The 27,332-nt window shown below is 39.2% G+C and overlaps 1 protein-coding gene across 5 annotated transcripts in view; it reads left to right on the top strand.

The window, feature by feature from the left end:
• Positions 1 to 27,332, top strand: part of CDK14 (cyclin dependent kinase 14) — a 642,874-nt gene that overhangs the window by 313,162 nt on the left and 302,380 nt on the right. For all 5 annotated transcript variants that reach the window (XM_020914848.2, XM_020914849.2, XM_070471844.1 and 2 more), the window contains one exon: positions 4,296 to 4,419. In XM_020914848.2, coding sequence (XP_020770507.1) covers positions 4,296 to 4,419 — 124 coding nt within the window. The remainder of the gene's footprint in view (positions 1 to 4,295; positions 4,420 to 27,332) is intronic.

Genomic DNA, 27,332 nt, shown 5'->3' with positions numbered 1-27,332 from the left:
CTATTCATCTTTGCATCCCTCTTACATGGTAGCACCTGACAGATGGTTGGCACTTAGTAAATCCTGAAGGAATTTATTATCTGGGGATTTGTTCTGACTTAACTTTGTGCATTGTTCAAAGATCTAAAAATTTGTCTAGGGCTCCATTTGATGCTCGGGGCTCCGTCTCTCTTATGTGGGGCTTAGCTTGTCATGTATACAATTGTAGTTGAGTGAGTGGTTGCATCTTTACCTAGCACTGGTTTTCTTAATCCTCTTTAATATGCTATCCTATTTGAATAGCTTCTGGATTAACATGAGGATTATGTATTTCCACTAATTAGTAAAGGTGTTAAAAGCAGAGCCCTTTGGCTCTTCCCACTTCTGGTCTTCCCACTTCTACTCTTAGTTTCTAGGAACTCCCATTCCAGGAGTCTGTTCTTTTTTGTATCTGCTTCACCCAGATATCCCTAAATCCTGTTCAGTCATCACGTTACTTAGTAATGAGTGTCAGCTGTGGGAGGAGATTAGGAAGATGGTTGAGGCAAACAATCTGAAATTAAAAGACGCTTGCTCTTTGGAATAAAAGCTATGATGAACCTAGACAGCATATTAAAAACGAGACATCACTTTGCCGACAAAGGTCCATATAGTCAAAGCTATGGTTTCTCCTGTAATCGTGTATGTATGTGAGAGTTGGGCCATAAAGAAGACTGAGTGCCGAAGAATGGATGCTTTTGAACTGTGGTGTTGGAGAAGACTCTTGAGAGTCCCTTGGACTGCAAGGAGATCCAACCAGTCCACCCTAAAGGAAAGCAGCCCTAAATATTCATTGGAAGGACTGATGCTGAAGCTGAAGCTCCAATACTGTGGCCACCTGATGCGAAGAGCCGACTCATTGGAAAAGACCCTGATGCTGGGAAAGATAGAGGACAGGAGAAGGGGGTGGCCGAGGATGAGCTGGCATAACCAGCTCAGTGACACGAGTTTGAGCAAACTCCAGGAGCTAGTGAAGGACCGGGAGGCCTGGCATGCTGCAGTCCGTGGGGTCGCAAAGAGTGGGACATGACTGAGTGACTGAACTACAAAACACATTCTGGGGAGACAGGGGAATCCCATCCTGTGATAGACAGAGGTAGCAGCTGCCCCCGGAGCACAGAGGAGGAACCCCTCACACAGACCTGTAGGGAGACTGAAGCCCTGGGGCCTGGAAAGGCACCAGGGAAGAACGGTGTTCGAGGAGAGACCTAAGAAATACAAGGAGGTTAGCAGGCAAAAGGGAGACAAGGCTTTTCTGTGAGAGAAGAGCTAAGAACGAAGGAAAAGCGTTGAAGAGCAGTATGCTTTGAGTGTCGGGGGATTCATGAGCTTGCTTGGGGTCGGGAAATGTGGAGCAGTGATGCCTGGGCACCCAGCCGGAACCAGGGCTCAGCACAGTGGCCTTGAAGGCCATGCTGTTAGATGCCTGTACTTTTTCCTGTCAATTGGAGGAAGCAGCTTCTATGTGGAAACTGCCAAGATTCTGGCCAAGATTCCTAGAGTAGAGTGGTTAAGGGAGTGGATTTTGGAGTCAAATTTCTTGGATTTGAGTCCTGGACCTTAAAGTGATTCCAGTTTCCTCATCACTGATACAGATAGGTTGTGATGTGTGCATGTGTGTGTGTGTGTGTGTGTGTGCGCGTGCACGGACTTGTATACTCAGTTGTGTCCGACTCCTTGTGACCCCATGGACTATATAGGAGCCCGCCAGACTCCTCTGTCCATGGACTTTTCCAGGCAAGAATACTGGAGAGGGTTGCCATTTTCTTTTCCCTGGGATCTTCCCAACCCAGGGATCGAATCCTCATTTCTTGCATCTCCTGCGTTGCAGCGGAGTCTTCACCAGCTGAGCCGCCAGGGAAGCCCAGAATAGTGGTACCATCACCATTAAAATTGTTACAGAGGTCAGGGACTACCCTGCTGGTCCAGTGGTTATAATTCGCCTTCCAACACAGTGTGGATTCAATCCCTTGTCAGGGAATTCCCACATGCCTTGGGGTCAAAAAAACCAAAGTATAAAACAAGCAATGTTGTAACAAATTCAATAAAGACTTTAAAGAAAAGATGGTCCACATCAAAAAAAATTTTTTTTTTAATTTCTTTACAGAGATCAAATGAATTCATATTCTCTGATGCATAGAATAGCAGCTGGCACTTCATGTAATTTGCTTGTTCAACTAAAATGTGTTGCTGTGGTTAGGTAGATAATCACAGTCTGGTAAGTCCCAGCTAGCACCTTGCAGAAGGCAGACTTTCCAAATGCAGACTTTCCAAATCAGTTTATTTTTGAAATTCAGTTTATTTGTTTTGCGATCTGCCTATGTGACTGACTGATGAAAAGCTTTTGAAAACACAAAGTGGCTTTATTTGCTCATCCTTTCTCCCTTCTGAACTGAAGGGATTTGGATTTTCTTTGAAATTGTAAGCTTTTCCGCTTCGGGATGCAGGGGGTTTTAGAAGTGAGGAATGAGGCTGGAAGCTGCTGATGATGGCGTTAAGTCTCTCCATCTGCTACACAGGAAGGACTGAAAGGGGGAGTCCAGGAGAGGATTACTTCCTGAGATTCTTGAGCCAGTAATTTAATCCAGCCTAACACAGAGCAGGTGTTTAGTTTCTGGTACTTAGGTTCTGGAAATAATGAATCTAGGCCTTCCCACCATAGCTTATTATCACATACAAAGATTTTGAAATGAATTTATCTACTGTCTTTCATGCTGGGAAAGATTGAGGGCAGGAGGAGAAGGGGACGACAGAGGATGAGATGGTTGGATGGCATCACCGACTCAGTGGACATGAATCTGGGCAAACACTGAAAAATAGCCTAGGACAGGGAAGCCTGGTGTGCTGCATTCCATGTGGTGGCAAAGAGTCTGCATGACTTAGCAACTGAGTAAGTATTTCAAGGTATCCCCCCTCTAAAAATTTTACTTCGCTTTCAGAGCCCCTAGTTAGTTGGAAAATATTCTGAAATGTTAGCTCCCACGGCCCTTGAAGAGTTACCAGTCTTTTTTATGTGGAGATTCTAGAATCCTTATCCTATCAGTATGCATGCTAAGTTGCTTCAATCATATATGACTCTTTGCAACACTATGGACTATAGTTAGCCAGGCTCCTCTATCCATGGGATTCTCCTGTCAAGAATACTGGAGTGGGTTGCCATTCCCTTCTCCAGGGAATCTTCCCAAACCAGGGATCGAACCCGTGTCTCTTATGTTTCCTGCATTGGCAGGTGGGTTCTTTACCACCTGTTGCCACCTGGGAAGCCCTATCCTACCAGTATTTGGCAGTTAATTCCTTTAAAATTTCTCAGAAAGTGCATTTTGTTGCCAGCTGATTACATAGACTACAATATTGATGGCACTTAAAACCACTTGTTTTCAGTTTTGTTTTAGGAGATTGTTTTTTAAAAACTATGTCAATTAGGATTATTTTGGCAAGTAAATAGTTTAAAGATACTCCTTTTTTTTTAATAAACAGAGTATTGGAAAGCCTAGTGGATTACATTTTTTGTTATCAAAATGGAAATATTTATTATGATCCAATATGAATATAAACAGAGAAGACCATTGGTTGCTTCTTAATGTATTTCTTATGAAACTGTTGCTCTTGCATTCTTGATTTCTCTGTTCTCTGTGTTTCCTTTCCCTTTAGGTTGGGTCTGTTCTGTAATTAGTGAAGGTACACGTCTGTCTTTAGGCAACAACCTAATCTCTGTGGCCATATGTGTCGCAGCAGTGTAATTACAGTGTAGTAATAATTGAACCACGTGACTGTTACTGTTTTAATTATTTCAGATCATCTTATCTTTCTATTCCTTAAAGCATGTTATTGAGTGAATCACTGGATACCATGTTTGTATCATTTCCATGGAATTAAATACATGTAAATTAAATTTACATAAAAAATTCTGCTTCCTTTTATAACATTCTGAATAGGGTTTTTTTCCTCTGTCTCAAGCATCAGTTTAGACCTGAGGAAATCACATATTACTTACAAAATAATTCTTTACATTTCACTTAATTTTTAGAACAAAGATGGGTTGTAGATCTTTCTGGCTAAGGAACTCTGGGTTGACGTAATAGGTTATTAAAAATTTTCAGGTTTACTTTATGCATTAGGAATTTCCATACATGTATGCAAATTCTGTTTAAATGGTTTGATTGGGAATTTAGTGATGGGTACCCATTTTCAAAAAATACAAGTACTTGGCCGACTGTATGTGGAAAGTGGCATTGGACTGTGTTCAGATTTTAACTTTTCTCTCCCTGTTTTTCCAGCTGTTTTTATTTCAGTTGCTGCGAGGGCTGTCTTACATCCACCAGCGCTATATTTTGCACAGAGACCTGAAACCACAGAACCTTCTGATCAGTGACACGGGGGAATTAAAGCTGGCAGATTTCGGTAGGAAAGCAGTTAATTACCAGTCTATTTTGTCACACTGTGAGAATGCCAGGCATGTGGCGGCACTGCATTTGTTTAGGTGCACTTCTATCGTTATAGATCCTGGTAACATTTCTTCAGGAGTGAAGATATTTTTTTTTTTTATGATTAACATCATGCTTGGTGGATTTTTTTAAAAGTCCACATTGCTTATTAAAGTCTTAAATATGCACAAATCAGGTTTCATATATTTCCAAAGTTGGAGTCAGTATAATTTTGAATATAAAATACTTTGAAAGAAATCTTTTTTTTTTTCATTTTCTATTAGGAAAATGTCAAACGCATTCTAAAGTAGGATACGTTAAGGTGTCTCCCTTGCTCGTGACCCAGCTTCAACAATTACCAGTATATTCTCAAACCTGAATTTTAAACCTCTGGACAGTTTCAGAGCATCATAAAATACATTCCGTAGTGTTTGTTGTCAAAAATCTAAGGGCATTGTTAACCTTTCCAAAAATGACTGTTGTTTCAAAGATGCTCAGTAAGTTTATAAAGGAAGACACTGATGCCAATTCCACAGTGGCGGTCCTGGCCTGGCCCCACTGTCAGTCATCCCTCCCTGGCAGGGTTTGAGATGGGCTTCTTCCAGCTTGGAAGCTGTCCTCCTGCACTGACTTGAGCACCCGAAGGGGAGCAGAACCACTGTGTCCTCCCTGGGGTCTGATGTGTCTGCACTGCCCACATTCTCTGTCACACCGATGTGCGGGGTTCATTCCCAGCATCAGGAGTGCTGATGGCAGCGTGATCTGTTGACATTGCATTGCCTCAATTATTTTTGGATACATATTCTGATTAGAAATTTGTTCCATTAAGAGTGGAATGGAAATATTACCCTTGGGATGTAAGGACGCCTGAGATTGAGATACAGGCTTTGCCAGAATATGATTATCTTTTCCCACTCCATCAACCCCCCGAGAAATAAAAGAGCAGGAAATGTTTATTGCTTATTTCAAGGTTAGGAGACTGTTCAGTACCTTTGGAATGAATCTACTCTTGCATTTTGTATATTCTTTTATTCTAAAATTGAAACAAAAGTTAACATCATTGGTGATATATTGCAGAACTTATTTGTTCTCATCTTATTTGGTGAAAATTATGAAACTCTGTGTGTGTGTGTGTGTGTGAGCTAGAAAGTTGTTTGTTGTCAAGTTTTAGCATCAGAATAATACTAGGTGGCTAGATGTAAAGTGTTTCAGTTCAGGGTAGAAAATGATGAGAGAGGAGGTATGGAAGAGAGAAGATTTGCAGTTCCTCAAATTCAAGGTTATTATGTTCGCTGTGAACATTTTTTTTAGTTTGTTGATATTAGTATTAATAAGGATTCATAGTGATTTTCTTCTGTTATCTTAATATATACTATAAGGTATATGTTTGCATAACTTATTGTACTGAACATTTAATTTTGCTGAACATTGTTTTCTTGTATATTTATAGAATGCATTTTTATTAACTTTATTTTGTCTGTATAACCAAGGGAATAATGGGATTGTATCTAAGTGCTTACTAGGTATTATTTTTTAATTTTATGGTGACTTTTTTATTACAATGGGTGAGTTCATGTTAAAGGATTCTTATGAATCTTTAAAACTGACATTTTGTAATAGGTTCAGAAATAAATTGAAATGGAATTTTAAACAACTTAGAAAATTTTTTAGAAAAGGAGAAAAATCTAGAGAGTATGAACAACTCTGAGATTACAAATGTTAGCATTTGTATTGTTTATTTTCCCACTTTCTCCTCATTCTTTCTTTTTCTTCTTCTATTTATTATGTAATCCTCAAAAGAAGAAACCCACACTGTTTTGTAAGCAGTTTTCATTGAGGAACATGTCATGGACATTTTCTCATCTTATTCAATATGAAAAAATCGTTTGTTACAATGTAGATTTTTCTCTTAAGGGCCAAGACCTAGTCTTTTTATTCAGTCCCTGGTCGCTGAACATTTAGGTTCCTTCTGATTGTCATGGTCATGTGCAGCCTCCGTGTTGAATGTCCTTGCGGAGCAAGCTGTCTCTTCTCCACCTGCAGCGCTGAGGGTTTTAAAGTGTTTGAGCAGACTGCTCAGCAGAAAGGTTGAACCTCAGTGTCACAGACGGAGTCTTCTTGCCTGGAACACAGACTTGGCATGCATCCTGTGCACAAAGTGTAATGAGCAAGACTCATTCACCAAGTGACAATTTCCTCCAATTAATTGTGCATCATTTTTGTCTTTTAATTTAAGGCATGCAATTAACTGTGATTTACTGCGCTTGGGCACGTGTCTGGGTCTCAGATGAAGGCAGTATAGTGGAAGCTGTGGAGCAGCTAGACAGTCAAAATGGGACAGTCCCAGGCAGCAGAACAATTAGAAACACGGGGTCTTAATTCAGGGTTTGATGTGTCAAGAGCTATAGCAGCGGTTCCTTTGTCCTCCCTTTTTCTCTCATGTGAAAAATACCATCATATTTTGATTAAAAGAGACAGAAGGAATCTGAGCATAATTCTTGTATTTTTAATGCTATTTTTATTAGAGAAAATATATGGGGAGGGGGGCAAACACTAAAATTTACTGAGTTTATTGTGTGTGCCAGACTCTTAGAAATTGGTATTTCATTGTCTCATAAACCTAGGAAGTTATCCTAACCTACACTTTTGAGAGAGACATGAAATTCAGAGAGGGTTAGAATTTGCCCAAGCTTGACTGTATTGAGGGTTCAGTTCAGTTCAGTTCAGTCACTGTCAGTTCAGTTCAGTGTCCGACTCTTTGCAACCCCATAAATCACAGCACGCCAGGCCTCCCTGTCCATCACCAACTCCTAGAGTTTACTCAAACTCATGTCCATCGAGTTGGTGATTCCATCCAGCCATCTCATCCTCTGTCGTCCCCTTCTCCTCCTGCCCCCAATCCCTCCCAGCATCAGGGTCTTTTCCAGTGAGTCAGCTCTTCGCATCAGGTGGCCAAAGTTTTGGAGTTTCAGCTTCAGCATCAGTCCTTCCAATGAACACCCAGGACTGATCTCCTTTCCTGCTCACAAAACTGGAATTCAGATGCTTGATCCATATCTTTCAATTTCAGGTGGCCCTGGGTCTTTATATTTATTTACATAGATATTTTACCTTATAGAACTGCCTAATCTTCCAATAAATTATTGATCATCATGTGTTTATATTTATATATCAGTACTATTATTAACCAATGGCAAATTATTAACCATTATATGTGCTTTCTACATACAACAAATATGACACTTGTGCTATGAAAATAGATTGTACTAATACCCCCCCAAAAATGTATCACATAATTTAATGAACATTTTGTCATTTGTAGTGAGTAGTAGTAATTCAGTAGTAGTGAGTGATTTCAAGCTTAGTCCTTTGGAACTTTTGCCTGCTGGACAAAGTAAACCAGATGATATGTAAAGCCATTCAGAATTAAAGGGAATGCAGTTCTGAATTCCAGTTGGTCAAAGTACTGTACTATTTTTTTTTTCTTGTAAACAGAGTCATATTGAAGCACTTACCTGAGACTTATTTTCTACATGCATTTGAAAATAAGTAAATTATACATGATTTAGAATCACTGTGCTTTCCTAATGCAGAAGTTTGTCCCATCTGTATATAATAAGATAATAAAATTGTGTAGAATACAGGTTTGTTTCTAAAAAAGTGTTCATCTTTACATTATCTTTGGGAGAAAATATTTCAAACCCCAAATGTGTCCACACACCAGAGCCTCTTACTTAGCTTTTCCCCTTTCCTGAAACACTGTTCTCCCTGCTTCTCGAGAGGCTGAGTCTCATCACACAGCTGATAGATCCTGTGTTAATTGTTCAAAAAGATCACCTCTTGGGAATTCCCTGGTAGTCCAGTGGTTACAGTAACATGTTTCCATTGCTGAGGGTTTGATCCCTGGTTGGGTAACTAAGATCCTGCAAACTGTGACATGGCCAAAAAAAAATTTTTTTAATAAATAAATGAAATATTTTTTAAAAGGCCACCTTTCCAAAAATAGAATTTTACCATTGTGATCATCCAGTTCAGCTTCTTCAATAGCACTTATAGTACACTGAAATTATTTTGTCATTTGTTTATCTGTTAGCTTTTGGCTTGTGCTATTTGATTATAAATCCCATAAGGTCAGGGACTGGGTCTCTCTTGCTTACTCTTGTCTCTGCTATGTCTGGAACCTTGGAGGTGCTCTGGAAATACTGGCTGAATGAAGAAACAATACATGTAACAAAATTGAGTATTAGTGTAAAGACCAAGACCCACTTGCATTTCCTAATTTTTGCTTAATTCATTTAGCAAACCAGCAGTTTACAAATTAATTTTCTCTTCATCAGTCCTGTCCTGCCTGGGCATAGTCAAGAGTGCAGATGGAGTTAGGTGACCTCAGTGTTGAGAGTGTGGGAGCCTCAGGAGTGCTTTGAGGCTCTTACCCAGCAGCCTTATACACCTGCCTGGTATTATTACGTTTGTAACCTCAGGCTGCAGAAATAAACACTCAGTGAATAGAAATATGTACAAAAGATGTATAAGATTTGAAGTTCCTACTCTACAGACCTTAAGTGAGTGATTGTACTATTGTTGAGAGCAAAGCATATTGAGCCTTGAATTAGGAGGCCTGACTCTATAAGTAGCTTTTGTCTATAACTGTCTATAACTAGCTTATGACTTCAAGCTAGTTTTCCCCTCTGAGCTTTACACTCCTCAACTAAAAAATAAGTGCATTGAACAGATACTAAGATTCTTCTCAGTGCTGTTTTTCTTTTTCTTTTTATGTTGTACATTTCTGAAATGAATTTATTTTCTAATGATCAGATATTCACTGGTGGATAAAAATCAGTTGAGTGAATCCCTAATCAGTGCTACACTATCCCTTCCTAGGACCTAATTTTTTTATTCTGGTTTCTGGAAATTCAAATAGATGAGAGCCACACTTTTGTGATATGCGTTGAGATCACATTAAAAGAAAATTGTTGAAGTGTGACAAGTAAATGTATAAACTCAGCAAGAAACTAATGTTCATTTACAGTATGATAATATGAAAACTAAAAGATATGTTTCCATGTAAATGAGATTAAAGCAAAATAGATGAGTCTGTAGAGTAGCAGCTTCTTGCAATTTTTGCAAGAAGATGATGGTGTCACGCACATTTTCCAGCCATTCTTCTGCTATTTTCCGGGGTCATGGCCTTGCTATGGGGCTTCCCAGGTAGCTCAGTGGTGAAGATTCCGCCTGCCAATGCAGAGATGCAGATGTTCAAGTTGGATCCCTGGGTTGAGGAGTTCCCCTGGAGGAAGAAAGACAACCCACTCAATATTCTTGCCTGGAGAATCCCCAAGGACAGAGGAGCCTGGCAGGCTACAGTCCGCGGGGTTGCAAAGAGTAGGACATGACTGAGCAATAAGCATGCACGCATGCATGCACAGCCTTGCTACAGGAAAGACAGCTGGGTTACATTTGCCTCTGAGGAAAAACAGACAGTGCAAACTCTGTTATATAAGCATTTAAGGTCTTGGATTATTTTACTGGCTTTCCTAATGCAGGAACAGAGTTAAACAGTTCTGTGGTTTTAATCAAGTAAAATTACACAGGTCTCTTTCCCACCAGAGGTCTAAAAAATATGACCTTCCTAATGTTGGCAGTTTCCTCCTCCAGGCTGTTCCTTGTTTTGACTTGAGAAAGGAAATTATTATAAATCACATTTTAGATTAATTTGCACAACACTCCAGAGATGTAACTCTGCAGAGGCCATGGTGAGTGCAGGGTTTATTTGTAATCTGCCTCTCAGAATTCATGTAGAGGATAGTTGAAAACAGAAAGAAGTCGAGTAGCATCTATCAGCTTGATAAAATATAAAGTCTCTGAATAGGAGCCTGCTAGTCCCCAAATTATAAACCTTTAACTATTTTTTTGTCATTAGCATATACAATTTGGGATTCCCTGATGTTAGTAGTGGTAAAGAGCCCACCTGCCAATGCAGGATATGTAAGAGACGGGGGTTCAATCCTGGGGTCACAAAGATCCCCTGGAGAAGGGCATGGCCACCCACTCCAGTATTCTTGTCTGGAGAATCCCATGGACAGAGGAGCCTGGCAGGCCACAGTCCATAGGGTTGCAAAGAGTCGGACATGACTGAAGTGACTTAGTACATGTGAAATTCAGCATTGAAGCCATAGTTATAAATTCAAGATTAGACATAACTTAGCCCATTTGTTTTGGCCTGTAGGATTCAATGTTACTGTGTCTTTGTTTTAGAATATATTTTGTTAGCAAAAATACCTTTATTATTTAATGTGAGGTATCGCTCTACTTTCAGAAAGGTCCCTTGAACAGTTTAACAAATACACAGTTTAATGCAGCTGCTTTCATACAGTTCTGAAAACTAAAGAGTATTTTTATAAAAACTTCTATAATATGAACCAAAGAAAGGGTTTTTTTCCCTCTAATTTTGGGGGTGTTCATTAAAACTGCGAATCAAAATATAAACATGTTAAAGTCTATCAAATAGACTATCCAGATTCCATGTTAGAAATACTTTGATTGACCTTTGAATTAAAATGATTTGCCCTGACTCATTGTTTTAGAGATGTGGTAATGACTGTTTTGAAAAGGAATGTTGATACTTAAAATTGTCTTCTCTCAGATCATGAAATCATCACTTAACTTCATTATTTAAATCTTATTTAATATCTCCCACTCACTCGTCCCCTTACAAGTTTTCCTGCATTCAAAAAGGATGATGATGACATCTCATTACATTGTTTTTCTGCTTTTAAATGGATGTTATTATTTTTTAATTTATTTTATTGAAGTATAATTGATTTATAACATTGTGTTAATTTCTACTGTACAGCAAATTAATTCAGATATGCATATATATATGCACATGCATTCTTTTTCATATTTTTTTTGGTTTATCACAGGATATTGAATATAGTTCCCTGTGGTATACAGTAGGACCTTGTTGTTTACCCATTCTTTATGTAATAGTTTGAATCTTCTAATCCTAAACTCCTAGTCCATCTCTTCTCCCACCCTTCCCCCTGGGAAACTACAAGTCTGTTGTCTGGGAGTCTGTTTCTGTTTTCAGTTCATTTGTGTCATAAATCGTTTCCTCATGTAAGTGATATCATGTGGGATTTGTCTTTTCTGCCTTATTTCCGTTGGTATGGTAATCTCTAAGTCTATCCATGTTGTTTCAAATGGCATTATTTCATTCTTTTTGTGGCTGAGTAATATTCCACTGTATAAATATATCACATCATCTTTACTTACTCATCTGCCGATGGACACTGTGTTGCTTCCATGTCTTGGCTGTTGTGACCAGTGCTTCTGTGAGCATGAGGGTACATGTGTCCTTTCAAATCAGAGTTTTCCCAGGATATATATGCCCAGGAGTGGGATTGCAGGATCGTATGACAGCTCTATTTTTAGCTTTTTGAGGGAACTTCATACTGTTTTCTATAGTGGCTGTACCAGTTTACATTTTTATCAGCACTGTAAAAAATTAATTTTTTAATGGGATAATGATGGTCATTCTGAGTAGTTTGAGGTTGTACTTCATTATAGTTTTGATCTGTGTTTCTGTAATAATTAACAATGTTGAGCATCATTTCATGTGCCTGTGACCATCTGTATGTCTACTTTGGAGAAATGTCTATTTAGTTCTTCTACCCATTTTTTGATTGGGTTGTTTATTTTTAACTGTGCTGTGTGAACTCTTTGTATATTTCGGAAATTAACTCCTTGTCAGTCACATCATTTGCAAATATTTTCTCCCATTCTATGGGTTGGCTTTTCATTTTGTTTATGGTTTCTTTTGCAATACAAGAGTTTGCCCATTTGATTAGATGCTATTTACTTTTGCTTTTATTTCTGTTGCCTTGGGAAACTGACCTAAGAAAACACTGGTACAAATTGTGTTGGAGAATGATTTGCCTGTGTTCTCTTCTAAGAGTTTTCAGTGTGATGCCTTATATTTAAGGCTCTAAATGGACTTTACTTTCAAGAGCAATTGTAGATTCACAGTAGAGTTGAGCGGAAAGCAGAGAGGATGTCCATATACCTCCTGCACTCACACATGCATAGCCTCTTCCGTTATCAACATCCCCCACCAGAGTGTTAGATTTGTTACAATTGATGAACCTACTTGAACACATCAGTATCACCCAAAGTTCATGGTTTACATTAGGGTTCACTCTGGATATACTTCCTGAGTTTTAACAGATTATACTGCCATGTAACATGTTTGCTGTTATTGTATCATAGAGAAGAGTTTCGCTGCCCTAAAAATTGTCTGGAAAACTTAGCTGTATTTTTTAAGTTGTAGATGGGAACAGGAGAGAAAATCATATAAAATGCAATTAATAAGCATATTCTCCTCTATATATGAGAAGTCTCTGTTCAATCACCATAAAGCAGATTGAAGCAATGTGGTGAGGGGTTGATTGCTAAGAATGGCAGCTTCAAACTCCATGGAAATGAGAAAATTCGAAAGTGTTAGTTCATTTTTAGCCAAATCATGCATGTGAGGTAAGGAGACATCTTAAAATGCAGAACAGACGCTTCAAATAGGGCTGATCATCTCATTCTCTACTCTTGATGGAAACCTGCTGGGCAAAAAGACTTCAATATGCAAAATATTTTTTGTTCTGTACAACATGAGGGTGGATTTGTTGGCAGCAAGTCAGATAAGTAATGCAGACTGTGAGTTGAAATACACCAGTATATCTTTTAAAAGTCTACATATGGGATGACTGGAACTCTGAGGGTTGGCAGTGAGACCAGAGTGGAAGAATTATGTGATGTCAAGAACAACGCTGTAATGAAATTTAGAATTAGGTAGCACTCACTTGCTATTTAAGACAACTATGATCACACTTGAACATGAGTTTTCATAACTGTCAGGTAAGTGTAGAAGTCATGATGTCCCTTATTTATGGATCTTCCTTCATCTTCTGCTTTTTGCCTTCCAAGAGGCATTTTAAAATACAGCTGAAGTCAGACTTGACTGATACATGCATCAGTACTCTGATGTATTCTAATATCGTGGATGGCAGTGAGTCATTGCAGTCAAAGGCATATGTTTTCTAAAAATTTTACTGGAAGCAAGAAAAGTTTACCAGCCTCTATGAAAAATCCAAGGTATACTGTAAATTCTAAAGGTTAGACATACTTGAAAAATTTGTGATTTTGATTTTTTTTGTGTGCTTTAATACTATCAGTTCAATATTAGTTTGCTTTCCTCTTGTTATCTAGGTTTTTCAAAATGCTATATGTGTTGGTTTATTGCTTTTGAAATAGTGCATATTCATATTAATATACACAACCCACAACTACACATAGTGATAAAAAGGAAAGAGGCCAGATACAGGAGAATACAGAAGAGTGTATGTTGTAAGATTCTACTTATATAAAAGGCTTCCCTCCTGGCTCAGTTGCTGAAGTATCCACCTGCAATGTAGGAGACTGACTGCAGGAGACCCAGGTTTGATCCCTGAAAACTCCCATGGACAAAGGAGCCTGATGGGCTGTAGTCTACGGGGTCACGAGAGTCAAACATGACCTAGCAACTAAACCACTACCACTTATATAAAGAACAAAAACAGACAAAAACTAATCAGTACTGTTAGATATCAAGACAGGGATTCCCCTTGGGGGTGAGTAGTGACTGGAAGTAGGGGAGGGCTGAATAAAAGGGGGGTTTCCAGGGGAGGTCATGAGTATGTTCTTTAATAATAATTATTAAGATAACATTCAAAAAAGGACATATATTTTGGAAAAATAATTCCCTTCTCACCTTGAATGGTTTCTTCCATTACAATAGGTAATCATTGAAAGCTCAGGCCTTTTTTTTTTTTCATTTTAATGAAAGAATAAAGTACTAGACAATTAAAAAATAAAAAACAATTGAGAGCTAATGAGAGCTAACAATTGAGAGCTAATTTGCTGAGGAAGTTCAGTTACATGTCTGGAAAAGTATGTTTATTTTATCACATACCATTAAATATGGTGGAGGAAATGGCAACCCACTCCAGTATTCTTGCCTGGAAAATTCCGTGGACAGAGAAACCTGGCGGGCTACAGTCCATGGGGTCACAAAGAGTCTGACACAACTGAGCATGCATGCGTGTATGTATGCATAAAATAACCTTGATGTGTGCAATCAAGGCTGCAGATCTGAGACAGTGTAACCTTTTTCAGAAGTTCAAACTTTAAAAACGGAGCATCTCGGGCCTGGTGCACTGGGAAGACCCAGAGGGATCAGGTGGAGAGGGAGGTGGGAGGGGGGACTGGGATGGGGAATACATGTAAATCCATGTCTAATTCATTTCAATGTATAACAAAAACTACTGTAATGATGTAAAGTAATTAGCCTCCAACTAATAAAAATAAATGAAAAAAAAAAAAGAAAAAAAAGAAAAACGGAGCATCTCTCTAGTAAATATCTGTCAAGTTATTTGACATTCTAATTTTTAATCTGAAAAGATAACATATTAAAGGCAAATTGAAGGGTTTCTTCTAGTTTGGGAGTAGAAGTATCAGCTAAAGAAATCAATTGTGTGAAACAACAACCAGCCCATCTTAAGTATGGAAAAAGAGTGCTGAGAACCAGCCCAGAAATCGTGAAGTGATGGGCAGTGGGTGAAAGACGTCAATGAATTGGCTAAATTGAATGCTCCCAGCAGGAGAATGGGACAAGAGAGCATGAGAAAAGTTGGAAGATTTCAGGATAATATGGTTTTGCTGGTTTCTGAAAAGTTACCAGTAAGTTCTCCACATACTTAAAGTAAGTTGTGAGCATCTAATGAGAATCACTAATACTGAGATTATAAGAACAATACAAAATAAATATGATGTGCAAGTATTTTGCTGAAAGAATTGGAAGCAGAGTATGGTGTGATTGTTGAATTCCTCATCTAGTTTTTGATCGAGTCATATCGCTGAGAAAGTTTCGTTCTTTTTGTTTTTCAGAATAAAGATAACTAAGGGGAAAGTTGAAATAAATCTGTTGTAATTGTATAAGTGAAAAGGAAAACCTGACAGTTCACATTTACAGAATTTTTTTAGTTTAGATTTTTCTCTGGATTTTGAAGGACCCCTTCATTATCTAGTCCAAACCCCCTCATTTCAAAAATGTATATACTTTGGCCCAGAGGTGAAAAATCAGGTGAACATTGTGCCTGTTACTTAGCAAGTGTTGTGTTAAGTTATTTTTAGTATTGGACGGCAAGGAGATCAAACCAGTCCATTCTAAAGAAAATCAATCCTGAATATTCATTAGAAGGACTGATGCTGAAGCTAAAGCTCCAATACTGTGGCCACCTGATGTGAAGAACTGACTCATTGGAAAAGACCCTGATGCTGGGAAAGACTGAGGGCAGGAGGAAAAGGGGACGACAGAGGATGAGATGGTTGGATGGCATCACCAATTCAATGGACGTGAGTTTGAGCAAGCTCTGGGAGATGGTGAAGGACAGGGAAGCCTGGCGTGCTGCAGTCCATGGGGTTGCAAAGAGTCGGACACGACTGAGCGACTGAACAACAAAGTATTATTATAACCAGTGTCTCTACAGCCCTGGTGTAGTTTCCAACAGGCTGTTGATAACTTAGCACATGTGTGGATGGTCTCAGTCCCCCGAATACATGAGACGGTACAAGTGCTAACCAGACATCCAGGTCAAAGTAACCTTGGCCAGCCTGGTGACCTCAATCAGCTGAACAGTGAGACCACTGGAACTAGGACACATGTCTTGAGGAAACTGCAAGAAACAGCACAAAGAACATAGCTCACAGCAGACCTGCAGAAAGCCTTGTTGGAAATATAAATGGGAATAAAGGCTTGGTGATTTATGAATTAGAAGGAGCTACTTTCTTTCATTATATTCCTGGGATAAATTAAAGCATTGAGAAGCCCTGTGGGCAAACTAAGGCTGAATTGATTTGAACGATGTTCCCCTTTAACAACTCAGAAGTAGTACTAGCTTAAAAGTACTAGCTTTAAGTACTAGCTTAAAAATGCCCTTGATACCTCCCCCTGCCCCCGCCAGTAGGAGGGGCGTCTTGTTCAAATCTTACCTTTTCCAAAGGCTGGAAAGAAACGGTACACGACTGTAGGGCAGATGGAGCTGTAACAGAAGTACTAAGTAAAATGTTAGGTCGGAAAGAGAAGCCTCTTTATATGGACATGAATATACGCACATCAAAAACAGAAAAAGAAAAATATTCCAGAATGGTTAGGGTGCAGATTCTGGAGTCAGATGCCTGAGTCTGAATCCTGTCCCTGCTGTTTACAAATTGTGAGTTACTCAAGTTCTCTGTGCCTTAATTTATCTGTTTGAAAATGAGGCTAACAATGTTAAAACTAAATTATAAGAATTAAATCAGTTGATACTGTGTCATTTAAAGACAGTGTCTGGCTTATAGACAGTTCATATAAATGTCATGTTTATATATCTTTAGGGTTGAGTATCTTTTTATTAACAACATTTAAAACTTTTTATTAGTTTTTCTTCATATATATTTTTAAGATATAATTTTCAAATGTTAAGTTCCATGTACAGTTGTTACAAACTATTTGCTACATACTGCATCTTCTTTTTTATCCATTTATCTGTTGATGGACATCTAGATTGCTTCGGTGTTTCAGTTCTAGTGAGGTGGCTGAGCCTAGAGCCTGTTACACAGAAAGAGAAAAACAAATATAGTGTATTTTCGCATGTGTATGGAATCTCTGTAAATGGTGTTGATGGGACCTGTTTGCAGGAGATGCAGATATAGAGAATGGACTGTGGACACAGTGAGGCAGGGAGAGGGGAGGGGAAGGAGAAAGAGGCGTCACCACACACGCACCATCAGCTGTGAGATGGAGAGCTGGAGAGAAGGTGCTGTGCATCTAGGGAGCCCGGCCTGCTGCTCTGACGATCGGAGAGGTGGGGGGATGAGGGACGGACAGGGGTGTGTGTCTGGTATAGCTGATCTGTGGTGTTGTATGGCAGAAATTAACACAGCCTTGTAAACATTAAAAAGCAAAAACATATTTACTGTATACACTATGTAGCCAGTCCTGCACCCAATAGTATTTATCTCCCACTCCCCTCCACACCCCACCACTGGTAAACCCTGGTTTGTTCTCTGTACCTATGAGTGTTTCTTTTTTGTTTTGTTCACTAGTTTGTGGTATGTTTAAAATTCTGCATATCACGTATAAGTCATATCATACAGCGTTTGTCTTTCTCCGTCTTTAATTCACTTAGCATAATACCCTCCAGCTCCGTCCATGTGGCTGCAAATGGAGACACTTCATTCCTTTTTATAGCTGAGTTATATTCCATTGTGTGTGTGTGTGTGTGTGTGTGTGTGTGTGTGTGTGAGTGTGAGTATGACATCTTCTTTATCCATCTATTGATGGACACTTAGGTTGGGTTTAGAGGTTAAGTGTTCAGAATATGTTTATTTTTAATTTTTCCCCCTAAAATATACAACATGATTTCGTGCTTCCTTAAACAAAGATGTAATATGGACTGTTATTCACTAGTTCATTCAGCAGATTTTTCCTGAGTGCCTGCTCTATACCCAGCAGTATGCTTGTGGCTCAGTGCACAGGGGTAAAGCAAGGCAATGTGCTTCTTGCAACCACACTCTAAGCTTTCCTTACCATTGACAAATTAATGTTAAGCATTTCCTGTGGCTTGTATTTCAGATTTAAGAAATCTCTATGACAGTGCCATTCACAATGTCACTATCACTCTATCACAGTGCTTCCCTGAGAAGGGGACTTAGGATAATTTAATAAAAGACAATTATTATTGTGATAAAAATTTTTATCATAGATTTGTAGTCTGGTGCCTTTGAGGAAAAAAAGTATACTTCATATTAATTCCTTTAAGAAGTAGAACTTTGTTAGTCAACCAAAAATTCACTAGACTTGTACATTATCTCTTCATAAGCAGCATCTGAGCTCTTCTGTCAAATATTTCATTAGGAGAGACCTGTGAGTTGAGAAAATTTTGCAAATCACAAGAAAAATAAGTCTTAATGAAAAGTATCATTACACCTTAGTGTACAGTTCAGTAAAGAAATGAGTAAACCCTTGAAATGTCTAGAATGAAGACTACTTCTGTGCAGTGTCACTGTTGGTAGTCTCTTAGAAGATAATCTTGCTGGAGAAATTGCTTTCAGATTGTCATGTAATGCAAGAACCTTAATGCAAAATGGAATATTGATTTTTTTAAGGGTCTTCAGAAGTTTGCTGATCTGTAAAACAGTGAAAGTAATTGGTAGGAAAACTATGTGTAACCATAATAAAATGTATTCTGAGACTTGGTGGCAGTTTTCTGGAAGTTAGACTTGATGTCAAAGTTCATTTGACCAGTCTTTTAAAATCTTAAGAGGAAATATAGACGACAGAAATGCGCATAAATGAAGGAATACACTTATAATTTTCAAAACGGAGTATGTGTAGATTGTCAAAATAAATGATTTAAGATAATCGTAGATTTCTTAGCACATTGAGAAATCAAGTGCATGTATCTTCATTCCAATAAAAACATCAATACCCTACATTTTGTATCAGTCTCGGTTATGACAGCAAACTTAGTCACCTTTTAAATTTTAGCAATTGTTTACTTGAATTTTTTTTGTGAGTGACTTGCCTGTGGTCTGCTTTGGATATGGGGATCTGTCCTGTGCAGCGTTGAAACTGTGGAGGATCATTTTGCCTAGAGCAAGATATAGAAGTCACTGCAGACTCCAGAGTCTCAAAGCATTCTTATTTTTCAATATTAAATTTAACATTTGGAAGCATACTGGTAGTTGCATGGGCTTCCCTGGTGGCTCAGATTGCAAAGAATCTGCCTGCAATGTGGGAGCCTGGGTTCAATCCCTGGGTCAGGAAGAGCCCCTGAGAAGGAAATGGGTACCCACTCCAGTATTCTTTCCTGGAGAATTCCATGGACAGAGGAGCCTGGCAGGCTACAGTCCTTGGATCACAAAGAGTCAGACATGACTGAATGACTAATGGTTGAATCACTGAAACATTTTCTTTGAAGACCTTGGCGTTAGATTGTACTTAGGAAATGAAATTGTTTCCAACCTCTGTTGTTTCTAATAATAATAACGGCAGCACTTTAAAGTTCATGAAGTGATTTCATAACTGTTATTTTGTTTTATTCTTATAGTCCTGTGTAGTAGATGGTATAAGTCTCATTACCCTCTTTTAATTATGAGACCATTGATTTGTGCTTGTAATATTAACTCAACCTGGGTATCAGAATGACTGATATTTTAACACTGGCATTTCTGTTGAGTCTATAGACAAAAATAATTTGTCTCGAAATCATCTTATGAGATCATATGACTTTTTTCTATCTTTTAAATAATGGCACAAAAAGTGTTCAGGTTGTTCAGATTGTCATTATGATCAGTGATCTTCTAAATATGACAATTATAGATACATACATTTTGCTATCTAGCTCTTATCAATGGGAATAAGTATACATAAGCTGTTTGATATCCCTCTGAGAAAAGGAAAAATTTTACTGCAAGTTTAAAACTGGTCTTGAATCATTAAAAGTGAAAATGAAAGTCACTCAGTCATTTCCAACTCTTTGTAAGCCTGTGGACTATACAGTCTATGGAATTCTCCAGGAAAGAATACTGGAGTGGGTACCCATTCCCTTCTCCAGGGGATCTTCCTGACCCAGGGATTGAACCCAGGTCTCCTACATTGCAGGCGAATTCTTTACCAGCTGAGCCACAAGGGAAGCCCAAGAATCCTGGAGGGAGTAGCCTATCCCTTCTCTAGGGGATCTTCCTGACCCTGGCATCAAACTGGGGTCTGCTGCATTGCAGGTGGATTCTTTACCAACCGAGCTATCAGGGAATGCCAAAATAATCATTAGCACTTTTGCCCACTGGCACTAAATGGTTATCTAAAAATTTAGAACAAAAACATTAAAGGCAGTAAACATTCTACTATCTGTGTACTTGCCCTTTCATTGCCAAAGATAAAATTTATGGAAATCAGAGAGGCATTAAAAAACAAAACCAAAACTCAAAACCTTCTTCTTAACATATGTGACACCAAGCCAGGTGCTTGTTAGACTTTAATCTGCTCCTTCCCTTCCTCTCTCCAAGCTGCCCTGTCCTGTTCAAGCTATCAGTTCACTGGCAGTCACCATGGATGCTGGTAACATGTGACAGCACATCACTGTTGTAATGGGCAGAAAGGATGAGAACTACTGTTTGGTCATCTTCATAGCTGTGAATTGCTGAGAGACGCAAGTGTGAAATTCATTTTACTCGTAAAAATATCATGCGTGGTATATTTAGAGTGATGAAAGACCAGAAAAGACTAGAGAAATATTGAAAGTGAAATTTCTTCACTTTTGTATAATATTATTTCTTGAAGGAGCCACAAAACTCCCCCAATTAGTTGGATGGCTCTTGTCTCTACACTGAGCCAGCCAGAGTCAGCTTTTGATTGCTGTTTCTTTTACTGCTTCTCTAAACCTGAAGACTTTCAAAAAAATTTGTGACCCATTTAGCATTAATGAATGAAAAATTGTTTTTAAAGTTATCAAAACTTTTCTTGGTTGCATCAGTTTTGGGTAAGCTGTGTGTATTTTCCCCACTTCCCCACTCCCAGTGGAATCACAGCATATATTAGCTAGTGATTAAAAGATTCTTGACCTTGCTGCAGTTAAAATCTGACATTACCCCTCCTAGATTTATTTCACTAAGGACAGATTTTTGGCTTGTGGATCATAAGTCGGAGAAATGTTGGTGTATTAGTTATCTTATTGCCATGTAACAAATTACCACAAACCAAGCTTGTTAAGACTACACAAGTTTATCTCACTTTTTCTGTGGGTTTGGAATCTGGGCATGGCTTAGCTAGGTGCCTCTGCTCCCAGGTCTCTCACAAGGCTGCAATCTTGGTGTCATCTGAAGGTTCTACTGGATAGGGACCTACCCAAGTTCACATGGTTGTTGACAGAATTCAGTTCCTGACTGTGCATAGTACAGAGGGCCTCAGTTTCAAGCTAGCTGCAGGCCAGAAGCCACTCTCAGCTTCTTGTTATGTGGCCCTCTCCCATGTGGCTACTTGCTTCACCAAGAAAGCAATGAAGAGAGTCTGCAGCAAGATAGAAGTTATAGCCTTATGTAAACCTAATATTATAAATGACATCCCATTGTCTATTCCATGTCCCTTTTTTTTTTTTTTTTTTTTAAAGAACAGAGTAACAGGTTTCACCAATGCTCAAGGGGAGGAAATTCCACAAGAGCATGAATGCCAGGAGTCAGGGGATTATGAGAACTACCTTTCAGCCTGCCAACTTGCTGTAAAGAGTACTGTCCGGTTATTTTATGGTAGTTATGCTGTTCGATATGATTTTCCATAAAGAGTTAATAATGAGCTGTGCATATAAACCCTGTGCGGTCTAAAGATATATAAAGGATATTGGTGGTGATGATGATGATGATGTTTAATGGTGATAATAAATAAGCGCTATTGATTGGTGTTGTGTCAGATAATAGGTGAGCCCTCTGCTTGTGTATCTTTCTTGATCCTTATATAAGCTTTCTTTGTCCAGAAACCAAAATAGAAGGTTGAGAAGTTAAGCAGTAAGTCTGTAGGTTGTTCTCCAGTGACTTACTGAGAGAATAGACAGTTCATGCCACTAATTATAATATTTTGACTTCTCTATACAGAATAGGGGGCCAAAACAAGGTGCTACACGTTTTGCTGGGGAGACTTAGATGGTACAAGGTAAAGAAGTCTTTGGAAAGAATGGGTAGCCTTTTATGAGGTTTCTGAGACAAGGACAAGGACCGTTACTCAGTGTAAGCTAAGAATGGTAATGTCAGGTTGGTTTGTTTCTCTCCCTCTGTTCGTCTCTCATCATAACAAAGATTGGAAACAACATACTAGCTACAGCTCAGTTACGTCTCAAGCAGGCAGAACTGTATTCAGCACACAGCGCGCCCTGGAGACGTGCGGGTGGGCCAGCCCCAAAGGAGTGGCAGTGATCCCGCTTAGCTTCCCCTTTTTATACTCTGCATCTCTCTGATTTCAGCCTTATGCAAAAGAGGGCTTGTATCCTCCACCAATTAGGGAAGGGAATGCACGCGGTCGCGCTCCTAAGGCTAATCAGTGAAGAGGGTGTGTTTGGGGGCGTGTTTTCCTGCCAGAGGGTCTCCCTTCCACGCTCGGCTTCCTTGTTCTTCGCCGCCCTCTCCGCTTTGGTGTTTCTAGTTGCCGCTTCCTGGGGTTGCCATCTTGGAGTCCTTTTTCTCCCCAGACTACCCACCGTTAGTATTTACAGTCCCTCTCCAAGTCCCATGACGAAGGACAGAGCTTTTACTGTTTAGCCGCAGGTAGAGATGCTGGTGGACACGTGGGCAACAAAGCCAGACAGCAGATTAAATGTCAGTCAGGTGGCGGCACAGCAGCAGATGGCCGCTGTTTGGTTCTATTTTTTTTTATTATTTATTTATCCTCCTCCGCTTTCCAGAATGGCCCTGAGACAGCTGCTCACCTGATGGGCCACTTGCTTTATTCTTCTTCAGCCTGAGGCTCTTCTAGGCAGGCTTGTTCTGTCCGTTTCTCCCCACCTCCAGTTTCCATCTCTGGAGCGCCTGGAGGCCCCGGAAGCTGCCGCACAAGAGGGTTTAGCATTCATTTCTCTGGCCTTCTATCAGCTATAACCTACTGTCAGCCGGCCAGGACCTGGGCCAGGCCCAGCCCCTGCCCAGAAAAGCCCCTGGGATGGTGAGAGGGCATTGAGCCAGGTGTCTGCAACCTGCAGTTTGCCAGTCAGCGCCCTGTGGCAGATCCGGAGAGGTCAAAGCTGAGACAGTAAGTCCCAGTTGGGTTTCCAATCCTCTGGGTCAGAAGAGGGACAGCCAAGCCCACAGCAAAGACTGTGGGGGAAAATTAGGAACCCCCCGGGACCCCTCCTTTGGAGAGAGACGGCCCCTCTGCTCATTCACCAGTGAAATTTAGTGAAAAGAACATGCTAGCTGGAGTGATAAGTCTGCGCGCTTGTTCTAACATTTTTACTAAATGGTTGCTTGACCCTGGACTTGTCACTTAAACAGTTTTACTATCTGAAATTAAAAAAAAACAATTTAAAACTGCATTTAATGTTCTTTAATCTTTAAATTCCAGGTTTCAATATTTTTAAATGTCCCTGAAAAAAATTATTCTACATAAGTTTGTTCTCTATTGTATACATAGTTTGTGGTCATTTTCTTATCGATACCTTTGTCAATTTCAAAGTACACTGCTTTCCCCGTGAAAATGCAAACCCAACAGATAAAGAATTACTACTGGCCTTATCTATAGCAGAGTTTTTATTCCCTTTCTTAGTATGATAATTCTAATGTCTGTAACTAGGAAATAAGGAAGAAGAATGAAGAACTTTTAATGCTTCTGAAAAGTGTCATGTTTAAAAGTAAATTCAAGGCATATCTTTACGTTACACCCAAAGAGAATGCACAATTCTTTTCCTCCTTCCGTCTCTATGTTTATTGTTCTCAACACTGAGAATAAGATGACAGTACCAAAGGAAACACATTTAAATCATAAGCTTATGAACCTAGTCCCAGTAGTTAGTTTAAAATTTTCTAAATCCATTTAATTCCTTGCTAATGTGCATATATATCTTCATATTTTGTTGCTGCTATCCAGTCACTAAGTCATGTCCAACTCTGTGAGCCCTTGGAGTGTAGCGTGCCAGGCTCCTCTATCCATGGGATTCTCCAGGCAAGAAGACTGGAGTGGGTTGACATTTCCTTCTCCAGGGGATCTTCCCTGCCCAGGAATCGAACCTGAGTCTCCTGCATTGGCAGGTGGATTCTTTACCACTAAGCTACCAGGGGAGCCAATTATCTTCACAAAATAACAAGTATACCATTGATAGCATGGGTTCTGTTTTTATCACTAACATAAAGAAAAATTTTATATATGGCTTTTGTGTATTAACTTTAATCATGCATGTTCTTTGTTTTAAGAAGAAAGCTGTGGTACATATACACAATGGAATATTACTCAGCCGTTAAAAAGAAAACATTTGAATCAGTTCTAATGAGGTGGATGAAACTGGAGGCTATTATACAGAGTGAAGTGAGCTAGAAAGAAAAACACCAATACAGTATACTAACACATATATATGGAATTTAGAAAGATGGTAACGATTATCCTATATGTGAGATAGCAAAAGAGACACAGATGTATAGAACAGTCTTTTGGACTCTGTGGGAGAAGGTGAGGGTGGGATGATCTGAGAGAATAGCACTGAAACATGTATATTATCATATGTGAAACAGATCACCAGTCCAGGTTCAATGCATGAGACAGGGTGCTCAGGGCTGGTGCACTGGGATGACCCAGAGGGATGGGATGGGGAGGGAGGTGGCAGGGGGGTCAGGATGGGGAACACATGTGCATCCATGGCTGATTCATATCAATGTATGGCAAAACCCACTACAATATTGTAAAGTAATTAGCCTCCAACTAAAATAAATAAATTTTAAAAATAAAATAAAATAGACATTATAGCCTGCTATAAACAAGAAAAGAAACATTATCTAATATTCTTTTTTTAATAACGTAGGCCCTGTTAACATACCTCATAGTTATTTTTTATACTTAACATAATGACATATTTTTCTTTAAAAAGGTAAATTGCTTTAATTTTAATGGTGCATACATTGCTTTTGAAAGCTACATAATTTTATTAATTTTCTCACCAATCACCAGTTTATTAGTTGTCCAAAATGATGTTTCTGGTAAGGTGAAGATTTCTGTGATGTACCAGAAGTGCAGTAGACAAGTGGACAAATGTTTTTCCATGAAACGGTCACAAACTTTACACTGAAATACAGTAACACTGTATTACAATACAAATAGGCCTTTTGCTACCTTGTATGTTCATATACAAGAACATACTACTAAGATTTTTAATGAAAACTTTTGTGCAAAAAGCTTGATCTCCTATTATTAATACTGTTTCTTTTTTCTTTGAACTGACTGTAGTTATTAGATTGTTTATTTTTTCATTAAGAATTTTTATTGCAACATAATTGATTTACAATATATCAGTTTCAGATTTTCTACATAGTGACTTGATATTTTTATACATTATGAAATAATCACCACAAGGCTAGTTACCAGTCAGTCAGTCAGTTCAGTCACTCAGTCATGTCCAACTCTTTGCGACCCCATGGACTGCAGCACGCCAGGCTTCCCTGCCTGGCACCAGCTCCTGGAGCCTACTCAAACTCATGGCCATCCCATTGGTGATGCCGTCCAACCATCTCATCCTCTGTCGCCCACTTCTCCTCCCACCTTCAATCTTTCCCAGCATCAGGGTTTTTTTCAAATGAGTCAGTTCTTCGCATCAAGTGGCCAAAGTATTGGAGTTTCAGCTTCAGCATCAGTCCTTCCAGTGAATATTCAGGACTGATTTCCTTTAGGATGGACTGGTTGGATCTCCTTGCAGTCCAAGGGACTCTCAAGAGTCTTCTCCAAAACCCCAGTTCAAGAGCGTAATTCTTCGGTGCTCAGCTTTCTTCACAGTCCAGCTCTCACATCCATACATGACCATTGGAAAAACCATAGCCTTGACTAAACAGACCTTTGTTGGCAAAGTAATGTCTTTGCTTTTTAATATGCTATCTAGGTTGGTCATAACTCTCCTTCCAAGGAATAAGCGTCTTTTAATTTCATGGCTGCAGTCACCATCTGCAGTGATTTTGGAGACCGGAAAAATAAAGTCAGCCACTGTTTCCCCATCTGTTTGCTATGAGGTGATGGGACCAGATACTATGATCTTTGTTTTCTGAATGTTGAGCTTTAAGCCAACTTTTTCACTCTCCTCTTTCACTTTCATCAAGAGGCTCTTTAGTTCTTCTTCACTTTCTGCCATAAGGGTGGTGTCTTCTGCATATCTGAGGTTATTGATATTTCTCCCGGCAATCTTGATTCCAGTTTGTGCTTCCTCTAACCCTGTGTTTCTCATGATGTGCTCTGCATACATGTTAAATAAGCAGGGTGACAATATACAGCCTTGACGTACTCCTTTTCCTATTTGGAACCAGTCTGTTGTTCCATGTCCAGTTCTAACTGTTGCTTCCTGACTTGCATACAGATTTCTCAAGAGGCACATCAGATGGTCTGGTACTCCCACCTCTTTAAGAATTTTCCATGGCTTATTGTAATCTGTACAGCCAAAGGCTTTGGCATAGTCAGTAGAGCAGAAATAGATGTTTTTCCGGAACTCTCTTGCTTTTTTGATGATCCAGCAGGTAGATCCAGTAGATCCAGCAATTTGATCTCTGGTTCTTCTGCCTTTTCTAAAACCAGCTTGAGCATCTGGAAGCTCAGGGTTCACGTATTGCTGAAGCCTGGCTTGGAGAATTTTGAGGATTATTTTGCTAGCCTGTGAGATGAGCACACTTGTTTTCCAAATTTGCTGGTATAATGAGTGCAGCACTTTAACAGCATCATCTTTTAGGATTTGAAATAGTTCAACTGGAATTCCATCACCTCCACTAGCTTTGTTCATAGTGATGCTTCCTAAGGCCCACTTGACTTCATATTCTAGGATGTCTGGCTCTAGGTGAGTAATCACAACATCGTGATTATCTGGGTTGTGAAGATCTTTTTTGTAAAGTTCTTCTGTGTATTCTTGCCACCTCTTCTTAATATCTTCTGCTTCTGTTAGGTCCATACCATTTCTGTCCTTTATTGAGCCCATTTTTGCACAAAATGTTCCCTTGCTATCTCCAATTTTCTTGAAGAGATCTCTAGTCTTTCCCATTCTGTTATTTTCCTCTATTTCTTTGCATGATCACTGAGAAAGGCTTTCTTATCTCTCCTTG

Source organism: Odocoileus virginianus, chromosome 1, assembly GCF_023699985.2.
Source record: "Odocoileus virginianus isolate 20LAN1187 ecotype Illinois chromosome 1, Ovbor_1.2, whole genome shotgun sequence".
Taxonomy (NCBI): domain Eukaryota; kingdom Metazoa; phylum Chordata; class Mammalia; order Artiodactyla; family Cervidae; genus Odocoileus; species Odocoileus virginianus.
This window is presented reverse-complemented; position numbering and strand designations above follow the sequence as displayed.